This window comes from Tetrao urogallus, assembly GCF_951394365.1.
Source record: "Tetrao urogallus genome assembly, chromosome: 1".
In the NCBI taxonomy this organism is placed as follows: Eukaryota; Metazoa; Chordata; class Aves; order Galliformes; family Phasianidae; genus Tetrao; species Tetrao urogallus.
Window position 1 is genome coordinate 163666005 of NC_136813.1, and position 13736 is coordinate 163679740.

Below are 13736 nucleotides of genomic sequence, written 5' to 3' on the forward strand. Positions count from 1 at the left end.
TTTCCAAATGGCATATTTCAGTTTCATATTAAGCTTCCTGTTTTCCCACGTTCTTGCCAACGTGCAACTCCACAGCTGTGTAAGAGATATGTAGTTCCTTGGCACAGGGCATGCTTCGTGAAAAGACCCATACTAAAATCATAAAGGGTTTGTGTGAGTGTGTTTCTCCTGACTCAGATTTCTTTCATCTGCCCTTCTGTCTGACAGTTGTAGCCTAGTGAAAAAATTTGAATTTTATTTAAGAGAGTGTTTGAAAGTAGCTATAGCTGCAGCTGCTTTTCACATTACTTTTAAAGGTCACTTTCAAGCTTTTTCTGCAATGGCTATCTAAAAATAACAATGAATTAAAAACAACCAAACTCTTGCCACATAGTTACTTCTTGACATTTAATATTTAAAATCTTTAAAAATGATTCGGTACGCCTTACATGTGCTTCTAACTATTTCACTTTCTCTTTATTCTTCTGCATCTCTGCATTGGGTGAACGAAACTATGTATTCATAAATACTGTTTTTATCAGGAAGTTTTTCTATGTGAGCTTTAATCTTTTACATGGTGAATGAAAAACGTAGTTTTGACAGGTAAAAATAATACATCCTTTCTTTTTTTTTTTTCCCCATGTGCACACAGGGCATAATGCAAGATGTTCAATTACTTGTCATGCCTCAAGGATTTATTTCTCAATGCCCAGATCTTAATCGGAGTAAGTCTATTAATTCTTGTACCATAAAATGAAAGGTGTGCTTTGTGCTTACTTTTTGACCTCAAGCTTTCTTAAAACTTTAACTTTCAGTATATTGCTTGTCAGCTTTGACATGACTGAACCTGTTGTACATAAGATGTTGTTACTAGTATGTGTATCTTGTTATTCCAGCATGCCCAACTTGTAACGATTTCCATGGACTTGTGCAGAAAATTATGGAACTGCAAGACATTTTAGCCAAAACGTCAGCTAAGGTAATGTTTACAGGGAGGTGTGGCCTGGAAGAATAAAGGACCATAAGGATTTAGTTGCTGTCTTTTTGGTTGATTTGTGCATGTGGGTGTGTGCAGAACATCTCTGCATTTTTATATACGTTTGCATTTAGATATCTGTGTCTACTATTTATACATACAAATTCTCATTTCAGAGAGCTTTCTTTTGAAAAAAAATTTTTAAAAATAAAATTATATTTTTTAATAGCAAGCAGAATCCAAACCTCAAACTAGAAAATGGCTCATAAGTATTCAAGCTCTATCTATCAGACTAACAAGTCAACAAACTGGACTGAAATAGGTGACTGTGCTTATAGTGCTTATTGCAGCAAGATTTATCGGTCCAAGACTTTCCTAAATCTGAGCTGACAAGGGAGTGCTCAGAAAAAATATATGCAAGACACGGAACTGAGAACCCTAAATAGTGTTTTTCTTCTTTCTTTCTCACCTTTTTATTTATTTTTTTTTTCCCAAAAGATCATGCTAAAAGCATGCCAGTAAATATAGACTAATCTTCTGTTTTTAAATGTCAGGTCTTCAGGTATCTGTGAAAATGCTGCTACCTAGCTAATAAACATGTTGATTTTGAGTGTTACATTCAGTCTTGCCCCGGCTCAGATTCAGGTCTTTTTCATACGTAACCCACTATCTGTAGATAATTTATGTACAACAAGATTCTTGGTCAGTTCACACACACAAAAATGAGGAATCTGGAGACATACACATTGTCATTTATTCACTTTGTTTCATGATGCCTCGAATGTTGTAAGCAGAAGATGAAATGGATTGTGACTTGCATCTTAGAATCCATCTCTGAATGATTTATGGTTCAGTCACCTTGTATTTGACAACTGTCATTTTATTATCTTTGACTGCATGTTTGACAATAAGAGGGACATTTTCAATCATGTTTATGCTAACGTAGAAGCCACTTATGAATTCCAACCTTTTTGTGAACCGTAAATACAGTTGTCGCAAGCTGAGCAGAGAATGAACAAGCTGGATCAGTGCTACTGTGAAAGGACCTGCACAATGAAAGGCATGACGTACAGAGAATATGAATCCTGGACAGATGGTTGTAAGAACTGCACTTGCATGGTATGGCTACACTTTGAAAGGAGATGCAAAAACTCTGGTGTTTTCTCTGATTACATTTTTATGGGAGCAAAAGAGTAAGGGATGTTTGCTTATAAACGTGTGCTAGGGTGCTAGTTAGTAACAACAAAATGCAAGAAAAAAAGGTTGAAAAAGACCTCCAAGATCATCTAGACCAGTTGTCCACCTACCACCAATATTTCCCCATTAAACCGTGTCCCTTAGTACAGCATCTAAATATTTTTTGAACATCTGCAGGGATATCGAATCCACCACCTGCCTGGGCAGCCTGTTTAGCACCTGACCACTCTTTCTCAGAAGAATTTTTTCCTGATACCTAACCTGAATCTTCCCTGGCACAACTTAAAGTCATTCCTTCTTCACAGAATCACAGAATGGTCAGGGTTGGAATGGACCTCAATGATCATGCCACATGCAGGGCCACCAATCTCCCCATTTAATACTAGACCAGGCTGCCCAGGGCCCTGTCCAACCTGGCCTTGAACACCTCCAGGGACGGGGCATCCACAACCTCTCTGGGCAGCCTGTTCCAGCACCTCACCACTCTCTCTGTAAAGAACTTACCCTGACATCCAAACTAAATCTCCCCTCCCTCAACTTAAAACCATTTGCAATATAGTTAGGCACCATGTGATTCCCATGCGCTGAGTTGCAAACTGCTTCTCTGCATAAATACCTGCTTTTTATTACTATCAACACATGTTTTTTCTTAGCAATTTTTAAAATAGATTCCTTGCGTCTGACTCCCTGTAGTTCCCTTTGGTTACATCTCCAAAAGCAATGAAGAACAAAATGTAAGGCTCATATGCATGTTCCACTGTATCACAAACATGAAAGAATGTAAGTGAATGGGAGATTCCCAAGGGTATCAGAACTGCAGAACAGATTGCAAGTATCTTTTCAAGCACCAAACTATTGCATCTTTGTTCTTGTCCAGTCATTTAAAACTCATTAATTCAATTTGGACCTATTAAATGCTTAATTCAAAGACCATTGGTAACTTATGAAGAGACTATTGCTGCACTTTGATTGATTTTCCGTTATCTACAGTTTGCTAAATGGTTTGTCTTAAGCTTAGTATTTCTTTGATCTTTGTATTTCTGGTGTGATACTAATTTTGATTTTAGGAATTTGTCATTGAAGGTAAGATTTAACCCATGGTGTCAGATCTTGCATATAGTCATCTGAAATGCTTTGACTTTTGTGTTAAATGCATTGCATATTTGTCTCTGGTTTTTCTTGCAGCTATGAAATTATTATCTTTTAGAAGTGTATTGTCTTTTATGTAAAAATCAGAAGGCTCAGTATTGTTCTGTGAGCTTGCTATTTCACACTAATATGTCAGTTTGCTGCTGATTGGCAGAATGTTTTACCCTGAAAAAAGTTTGCCTCTTAAAAAAAACTTAGATCATTATAATTTCAAAGAACACATCTTACATGTCTGAAAGATTGTATGCAAGATATTCTGAAGTTATTGTTTCTGTTCTTGTTATTAAAAGAACTGTGCTAAAATGGCTTTTTGTCAGAGTTCATTGCATTTAAAAATAGATTTTAAGTTCTTATGTATGAGAACATCTCTCTTTTTGCTAAATATAACTACCAGCTAAGCACTTTTTATTCTTCTAGAATGGCACTGTGCAGTGTGAAGCTTTGATTTGCCCCCTCTCTGGCTGTCCTCTTAATTCTGCCCTGGCATATGTGGATGGCAAGTGCTGCAAAGAATGTCAATGTAAGTTTTACGGTGGGGCTTTCTTTAATGAATATTTTGTAATCTGCAAAGAAAAATGAACTTTCATGTAAACACATAATTGAAAGAACTGGGCAGTGAATGAAATATTTGGGTTAAGGAATAGAGGAATTTAGACTTCCCTGAAATATTTTGGGAAACTGATAACCAGAAAATATTCATCTTCAATTGTGGGTATTTTATTTATGTCTTCTTCTTCTTTTTTTTTTTTTCTTTTTTTTTTTTTTTTTCCCCTAAAAATAGGTATTTCTTACATGTCTTTAAAAAGAAAAATTATATATTTAAGAAACTTTTCACAGCTTTCCTGTATGATCTTGAAAATAAACTGCTAGCGATTCCAGTATTGTCTTGCTTTACTTCAGACCAGTGTTTCTAACACTGTATCAAGAAGACTGTACATTCAACCGTATGTTGTGTACTAGAAATGGAGATTCAGATTTATGGTTCTTGTTCTTTAACTAAGGGAAGAGAAAACTTGTACCAGGCTCCTGAGATCAGAAAATAACCCAGTCATTAGAAAGGTTCTTTTTAAAAGGTCAGACAGCATTAAATAGGAAACTGAATAGAGGTATTTTAATGTTTTCATTTAATATGGATGATTATCTTTTGGTTTATAGTATTTTGGTTTTATTACAAATAGGGTCAGAGAAGGGGAATTTTAGAATAATCAACGTCTAGATGGACTGTATATAATATTTCATGTTGATTATGGATATGTGCCACATATCCACTGGCTGTTTTATACTCTGGTAGAATCTGTTTTTGAAATCAAGCATGAGATGCTTGAGGAGCATTTCTTTATAATATTAATGCTGAGATTTTTCTGTGCCGTTTCATCGTTTCTACTGCTGTATAAAGCTTCTTGCAGGGCATAGGGATATATTTAACTGGTTAAAATGCTGTATTTTAAGATAAAATTCAGGAAGACGTTTTGTACTCCATTGATCTTGCTCCCATAGGAGTTTGTTAATATTTAATTGTGTTCAAAGTTACACAAACCATCCCGTTTTATGAAATCTTATTAACTTACTCAAGTAGATTAATTCTAATTGAGGGGAAATGAAAATTCAAATACTTTTTTTTTTTTTTAATCAACTACGCAGAATTTCCGTGCATACTAGTTGGCTCAGGGAATTGATCATTGCGTGATGAGAAATGCTTCAAGCCTCTGTTTGAGTCTTTGACTACATTGAAAGTATTTGAAAACCTGATCCACTGAAGTATTGTTTTTGTAATGTTCTGTTTGTGAATTTAGTAGGGAATTCTCTATTCAGATGTTAATGGGGAAGCACTCACATCTCAAGACATCTTAAGAAGTTGTTATTTTTACTGGGAGCCTTGACAAAGGTCAAGAAATGTGAATGGACATATGGACACTGACCTTGTCTTTAAACATTAGTACTTCTTGCAAGTGAGATAGAGTTCTGGTACAGCACATTGTAAATTTAACTCTAGTATTGCCATTTTTATGTTTGTAATGTTATCAAAAGCTTTTTAGTTTCCAGTGTTGTTGGTTTTGTCAGCATGTGATTCAATTGATAACTAACATGCCACATACAACTCCCTTAACAAGCTACCAGAAAAATGATTAGGTCAAAGTATAAAAACTTCTCTTGAAAAATTGTCCCCGTTTTCATCTAATTTATATAAAGTGCCTAAAGAAAGAAAAAGAAAAAGAAAAGAAACAAAAACTCCACAACATTTTATTTGTCCAGTTCCTGGTGACCAAAAGACTGAGAGTGTAAATTTTAGTCATGTTGACAAGATAGATAAATTCCAATGAAAGATTGTGAAGAGTTTAAGTTAGAGGCAGTGTGGATGTAGGACTCTCACTTTTTCTCTGGAACAGTTTGGTGAAAATTTTGAGTAGTCTTTGTGTTCATGTGAGTGTGCAGCTGAATGCTGCCATCTTGATGACTTCAGCTCAAAGTGTGAGCTGCTCGTGATCAGAGTTCACACTGTCCAAGGCTCAGGGGGTCAGAGCTGACTGCTTGCTTTTGCATAGTTTCTGAAAATAACTTTTGTTCTCATTTCTTAGAATAGTTTCAGGTGATGGTGCATCTGCCTACGTGGTAAAATCTGAACACAGATGTCTTGTAATTTGGAAAGTAGCTAATTAGGATTTGCTGCTCAAGGAGCAGCTATCCTTAGTATTGGACAATGAAATGTAAATACCGAGAAATGATGCCCAATACCCTATTCTTTCACTGAGTTTAGTGTTACAGTCTGTTGTGCAGTTACAGTCTGACCTGGGGAGGGTCAGACTGTCCAGGCAGCGGCAGCTGTGGCAGCCTTGTTGTTGTGCCTCTTTCTTTCTTCTGCAGATGTGCTGACAAAGCCAGCAAAAATGAGAACAGTGGGGTGTGTTGTTGTGACAGCTGGAACAAAAAGTAAAAACACACTATGCTTAATACTTTCACAATGATAAGCAAGCAGGCTTCACAGCCTTTTGTTTTGAGTAATTCAGAGTGGATTTGGCATGGCTTTAGATGTTGAATTTGGGATTGCAGTCTGAAGTGGCTTTACATATACTAGTAAATAAAATAGGTCGCAGTCCTGTGGCCCTGGGACTAGGTGGCACTTGTGTCTCACACCTGCATGGCCACAGTTTCTTGCCCTTCCCTACCATCAGAAAATCTGCATCCAGGTGGCTGATTGGGAATGACCACTGATAGGTGCTACCACCAAGCGTAGCCTGGCATTGCATCAAAGGGAGCTGGCTGGTACTGGCCAGAGTGCTGCCATGAACTGTGTTAACAACTGAACTGCATTAAGGATTATGAAGTAGTATTTAAGTTGGTTGTTATCTACTTTTTCATTTACCTCCTTTGTTTCATTTATCAGCCCAATATGGACATCATCAGTTAGGCTCTCTTGAAAGCCAATGAAAGGGGCATGTGGTGTTCAGAGTTGCCTGGAATAGATGGGATGAATTGCCTTCTAGAAGTGTATGCTTTTTTCCATGGACTAGTGAGGGAGGCAAGGCAATTAGGTTAAATACCAAACTTTTAGATAAGTAAAACTGTGAGTTTAGTCTTTGCATTAGTTATTACAATGAATAACAACTATGCCATAGTGGAATGGAATGTGCTGTATTTAAAACAAAAATAACAAACCCATATTTTCTACCCCAGCTCTCTATCTTTGGTTGAGAACACTCAGACAACTCGTTCTGTTCTGTTCTGTTCTGTTCTGTTCTGTGTGAATGTCAGTGCTGCTGTAAATAGGAATGACAGTGCATTTGAATTACCACTGTATTTTCTGTGAATCTTAATTGGATAGAAGCTGCTATGATCTTCCAAGGCACATGAATTGGCCAATGTGCTGGATTATGTTTCAGCTACAGACAAGCTATTGAACACAAAATTTGGTCAAACTACCAGAGCATACATCTTAGATCAGTGGGAGCTTCCTGTGAAGAATTATTTGAAGCCAGAAAGCAGAGGCTGCTTTCTTTTCTACTCTCAGTGCAATTTTAAGCCTATCTAGAAGGTGCGTGCAAGAGATCATTATATTCTTTTCTCCTCTGCAAAGAAAAAATGCATTGTGTGGTTATAGGCACTGACACAAAAAGGAAAGATTAAGCTCCCCTGCTGATCCTGTGAAGTATCACTGTAGACCTTGGACTTGACTTAAAACGTCCAAGGACGATTTCATTTACTTTAAGTGAATTGCGAAAGGACTGGACTGCCAATGTATTAGCAGCTGAGACAATTGATACTTGGTCAGAAAATTCTTTTATGGTGACTTTCATATTGGTTAGTGTATCAACACTAAGGCATCACTTCCAATAGCTGTGATATATATGTATTTTTAAAATGGAGCCAGTGTATTTTTAACAAACTAGCTGATTTTCATCAGCTAGAAGAGAGAGATCTTTGTAATTTTATCTGGCACAGTAATAATTCCCATCAGCAAAGACTGATCTCCATTTTTGCTCTGTTCTCATCACTGTCCTTCTCCCAGTGACACTGCAGAAACTTAGAGATCTAATCCCAACTTAGTTATATCTATCCCAACAGATCTCTATGGAGGCTTAGACCTAAGCAATTATGGCTTATGGTTTTCCATATACTCATTTTCTTTTTTTTCTGAAACAGGACATTAGGTGATTTTGTGACACATTGTAGTAAAATCTGAGCTCTAACTTCTGTTAGACACCATACTTTAAGCAGATGTAAGAAGCAGAGAGCTGTATCAGATCACCTCCCATTTTTGTTGCTGGTAAGCTTGGAAAGAGCTCATTTAGAAAGGTTCTGTGACTCAGAAAGGGTATTGAAACAAAATGATTAAATCAAAATATGGAGATGGTAGCTCTAATCATGTAAATACATTTCTGATGCACCGATTTCTCTTGCTAGCTTACAGAAATTTTTAATTATATAATGGAAGTTAAGGGCATTTCTCCTTTTTCTCTTCACGATGCTCTGGTTTTTCCCCAAAGCAATACACTTCTACAAACCCCAGCTCATCAGGCCTAATAACACACAGTGAAGGAGTTGTAAAGGCCCATCTGCTTCTCATTTACAGAGCAATGGACCTTCAGTGATGGTGCAAAACTTGTACCTGGAAAATTAAGGAATGCTGATCAACCTTTGCAAATTTATTAACATTTTTTCGGGTGGATTGAAGTCTTATGGACTTATGGTCTTATGCTGCTCACTAAAAGTTTCATCTTTCCTCAATATTGGCACTTTTTGTGGGCTGAAGGAGTGGCACCATCTTGTTTTAGGTGTTTTATATCAGTGGCAGCTCAGCTCCAAGCCTATACCTCCACCACCTATGTGCCAGAGGAGCTTCTCTTGTATTTAATGTGGTACAGAGAAGAGCCTGTGGCTCAGTATTTGAATGACAGGATTAGTGAGCACGTGTGTTCTAACATTACATCTGTGCCTACTGAACAGGCCATCTCATCCCTGCAGTAAATCAGAAGAGCAGGCAGGCTGGAAAGCAGAGCCCAGCTGCATGAGGCCAACTGGGGAATGGCACGTGTGTCAGTGCTGCAGGGGAGCCAGGGCTCAGAGGGGCAGAACAGGTATTTAGAGTGGAGAAAAGGGAAGGCACTTTCCTGGTTCACTCAAAACAGCATGTGTGAGCTCAAATCTTTTTTTTAGTAGTGAAGCAATGATTATTTTCTTTTTTTTTTTTTAATGCATGTTTTAGAATATGAAGGATAAGAAAGTCTTGCTCATTCAAAGGATTAATTGCCTTTCGATTACAAATATTTGTGTGGCTTTTTAAAGATACAAGTGCAAATAAAACATACATTCTGTTATTCTAAGATGAATTTTTTCAAATGTGAAAAAACAGAAAATTTAGACTATTGTCAGAATAGTACTAAAAAAAGCCTGGAAGATGGCTGGCATTGGGTTATTTCCTAGAACCATACATTTATTATAACCTGTTTTAGTCAGCATGTAGAACTTCTGAGTGTTATTAAGCATTTAGCAGAATACTATCCCTTCAGCCTTTGTTTTATGCAATGATTTGCATCAACTTTTTTCTCCAGTCTTTGAATCACATACTACGATAGTATCACACTATAGTGACATATAAAATGCATCATATACAAGCTTGTACTGCATGAATGAATCATGCCATGTTGCTTGTTTACAGTTCTGTTACTTTATCAACTCTATTTCTGCAGAAGGAAAGTAGCATTTTTATTTATTTAGAAATAGCACAAATTATTTTTGAGCAGAGAATGTGTTTGCATTCATGTAGGTCAATAAAGGCATTTTAAATTTACAAAGGTATAGTGAAAATTTAATTGATACATATATCATCTCTGTACCTAGCATGGCTCATACTATTGGACCTATGCACCTCAGAATATCAGAGACTGAGGTTGGAAATTACCTTCTAAGATTATTCATTCCAACCCCTGGCTCAAGTATGGTCACTTGGACTAGAATGTTTGTAGGCCATGAGCCCAGTTGGGTTTTACTTTGTGCTCATTGCCTCTTGTTCAATCAGTGTACACTACAGAGTAGAGTGGCTCCCTCTTCATTCCATCCCACGATACTTCCATATCTCTCCAGAGCTTTCTCTTCTCCAGGAAGGTTAACATCTCAGGAAGGTTAACACTGAGACATTCCAAGAATGCTTTGGGTGCTTTCTTGTGCTGAGCTCAAAGCCAGCTGAATACAATGGAAAACTCCTCTTGGCTTGGTAGGGAGCACCAAGCTCTAATGGTGTGACAGGACCCTCGTCTCTAGCTGCTCAGTCTCTGGTATGTCTGTCATGGTAAAGCTACAGAAATTTTTAAACTGCCCATAAACTACAGCAATATATTTGGTTTACATCTGTTCCAGTGCCAGAGTTGTTATGGACTTTTGGGGACAGATTTTGTAAGCTGGACAGTATGCCTACATCACAGTGTAATTTTTTTTTTCTGTAGCAGTTTCCCTCTGAGCAGGAAGCCCTCTTCCAGTGTGACTGTTGTACTGCATAAACTAAAATACTTGCAAATATTGGACTTTTAGGAGTGCTTTACTTTCCTCCTTCCCAGTCTCCTTTGAGTTTCTTGTTCTACACTAGCTGAGGAGAATTAAGGAAGTTGGTGCATTACCTATCAGTCAGACTTTTTGTGCATAAAAGTGCAGCTCCCTCCTAGTCTGGCTGCCTTTTGACTATTCCGGATGTCATGTATTATGGAGCTCAACTGGAAGACTAGATCTGGAGGCAAGGCATCACTGTTTGAGGAGAGTTCCAGTTAATGGTAAAGTAACTCAATCTTGGTCCTGCTGTGTGCCTGAGGAAGGAATCATAAAAGAAAATGTTTAAGAAAATCCTTATTCATTAAGGTACATTATACTACATATGTGGCATTCAACAGTAAAGAAATTGGAAGCATAATATTGGTAATTTTAACAGTGGAGAATTAAAAATATTTTTTATATTGCAAATTTTGCTGTAGGCCATCCTCTGTTCTCCCTAGCCCTGCTTGTAACCTATTTTTGTGTTGGTTATCAGAGAAAAGAGCCTACTCTTTTCCATTTCTTTTTTCATTATGTTCTTACCAGGAAGTTCACAAAATATAAAAACTCTTCAGCATGTTATTATTTTATTTCCAATGCAAATAAAACATTAACATATGTTACATATGAATATTTTGGCTTTTAGACAGCTGGAAGTGGCTAGATTGGCAGTGTTCCTGTCTTTAGTATGCCACTACCCCAGCATCAGTAATGTTGATTTCAAAAGAATTTGCTTAGTCAGGTGGCAATAAAATAGCTAAATACAAAATCTGGTTCTATTTATAATGACAAAAAATATTCTGGGACATGTGGATATTCATGTGGCTCTTCATTGATTTCAATTTGTTTGCTCTCACCAGAAATGAACTAATGCCACTGCATCACTGGATTTTTATTTTCTGTTTCTTTTTAGGATTTTTGTGTTTTGTTCCATAACGAAGAGCACATTGCCAAATAAGCAGCTTGTAACTAATGTTGTGGTTTCTGCCTGGAGCTTTGCTCTATAGGTTTTACAAATTTCTGTGGTATTAGTAAAAAATTATCCTTAATGGGAAAATGTTCTAAAAAGAGGAGATTTTGACTCTAGTTGAAAACCTCAAGACTACAAATGTTGGAAAAGATCATAGAGAAATGGCAAGATGGAGATACAGAGCAGTTCATGGAGTTGGCTAGAGCAGAATCCTTCCAGGAAAAAATAAAGAAAAGGATTCAGGACCTGTTGAGACCTATGGAGTTTTGCGAATATCAGTTTGCATCAGATATCTCCTGTTATTAACAGATGTACCATGTTCATAAGGGTCAGCAAGGTGGAAATTTGGCAGCCTAGAGAAGATAATGCTAGGAGCCATGGGATTGTATTTAGGTCCTGTGAAATGAAAAAATGGGAAGGTTATCGAAGTTGAAAAAAAATAAATACTGAAAATATGAACCAACTCAAAATTCTCAAAAATGTGATCTTGGTTTCCTGGCAATCTAAGGAAAGGACAGTAAAAATATGGATGAAATGGATTCAATGAGATTAACAAAATCTTTTATACCATTACTGTTATTTATCTCTTTATGAAGAAAATAATTTAAACCAGTGGCTTTCAATCTTTTTGAATGCAAAAGTCTACACATTTTCCAGTGGAAATGTATATGATAAAATGACTTTATCTTTCTACCACTTGTTTTGTTCTTCTCAGCCATTCCTTGCAGTTTTCTGAATTTGCGGTCTGTAGATCTGCAGGCTGTTAACGGTCACTCTTTCTACATTTGTAGAAAATATTTTTCACTTGAAGTAATAGCAACTTTTGCTCATGTGAGACACAACATCAAAACTGAAATGAAGGGAGACATGGTGTAATTGCCCTTTCTCATGCTTTCATCATCTGTGCCCTTCAAAACAGACATCGCGGTTGTCTTTCAGAAAAGTTTCTGCAAGTTGCTTTCTTCACTACATTGTGCCCAGGACTGTATCTGCAGTAATTTCCTAATTTCCACATTTTGTATCATTGTTTTGCATCTTTTCCAGCATTTTACTAATTTTTGGAGTTGTTTTTTTTTTTTTTTTTTTTTATTTGTACCAGTTTCCATTAAAAAAAAAAATCTGCCCTTTTGTTTAGGAAGCTTAGCCAGTCAAAGCCTTTCTTTTATGGAGTAGATGACTAGTGTTTTTTTCCTGCTACTTATTGAAATAATTTCTGAAATTTTTTGTTTGTGAACAAAAATTCTGATACTGCTCTGCTAGCCCTCAGTGAAAAGCTGAGTAAACTTTTTTTTTCAAGCACAGTATTGATTGGTTTCCTGGATTTCATTAATTCTTAATTAGTGATGTTTGTTTTAAATCCCTCAAAATTATTCCATATATTGATTTCTTTTTTTTTTATTTTTTCCCCAGCAGATGAATAAAATTTGAAGATATTATTGTTTGTGTTTTGCATTGTCGTAAGGAATCATAGTGGAAAACAGCAGTTTTATCTTGCTCATTTCTGGTATCCAGTCTGTGTTTATTTGCAATTGTGTTTGAATATTACAGTGATATCCTTGTTTGATGTAATAAACTAGGGGCGGAAAACACTTGGGTTGAATTATCAGATTAAGTTTTTCCTATCCCAAAAGTAAGAAAGACCATGTTTAGAACTCAACTGGAAAATAGACACATACCTTTGGTATGTGATTGCTTCAAATACTTTGCAGATAAGAAATAGAAACTGGTTTCTCTGTGTATCACTACTCCTTTTACAAGGAGCTATAAATTCATATTCATTTTCTTTACGCCCTCTCATTAGATTCTATTCATGTTCACCAAAGATCAGCATTCTCTCTGGGCCAATTTAAAAGTCTTGTGAATAGGGTGCTTGTTTTGTAGATGTTTTCATCATGCTACATCTAGAAGCTTAGTAGGTCCTCAAGGCACCTAAATGGGAAATCAATTCTGAATATAGCATAGGAAACAATCTTGCAAATGGATGTTCTCAGAGATGCTGCTTAGTAGAAGCAGAACATGACTTCAAAATGCTTCAATCTTATCCATGAACTTCCATGGTTTTGTATGTATAGAGTTGGCAGTATGATATCAACACATAAGGACCGAATCATTTTTGTAACATTATTGCAGAGTTGCTCTAATGAAATGTAGGAATAAATAAATGCATTTTAAAAATAGATATTTAAAGTGGACATAGAAAGAAATAAAAGAATCACACCCTCATTTTCATGTATCTGTTAAATGACCTTGCCAATTCACTCATTTCACACACTTGTATTTTGTCCCCATTTCCACTGTGACATCTTGAGCTCCCAGAAAACTCAGAGGAAGTGACAGGTTGATTCTTACAGTGGGAACAAACAAAAATCCTTGCTTTGTTTTCTGTTGTTCACTGAAAACTAGTCTGTATGTACCTTGCAACACTCATCTGGCAGTAGCTTCATCTGG

General features: G+C 36.5%; 1 protein-coding gene across 1 annotated transcript in view; it reads left to right on the forward strand.

The window, feature by feature from the left end:
• The window catches only part of NELL2 (neural EGFL like 2), a gene marked incomplete at both ends in the record, with an annotated part of 141942 nt that overhangs the window by 37943 nt on the left and 90263 nt on the right, over nucleotides 1-13736 (forward strand). The window contains 4 exons of the mRNA XM_079548740.1: nucleotides 632-704; nucleotides 876-958; nucleotides 1946-2074; nucleotides 3719-3821. Coding sequence (XP_079404866.1) covers nucleotides 632-704; nucleotides 876-958; nucleotides 1946-2074; nucleotides 3719-3821 — 388 coding nt within the window. The remainder of the gene's footprint in view (nucleotides 1-631; nucleotides 705-875; nucleotides 959-1945; nucleotides 2075-3718; nucleotides 3822-13736) is intronic.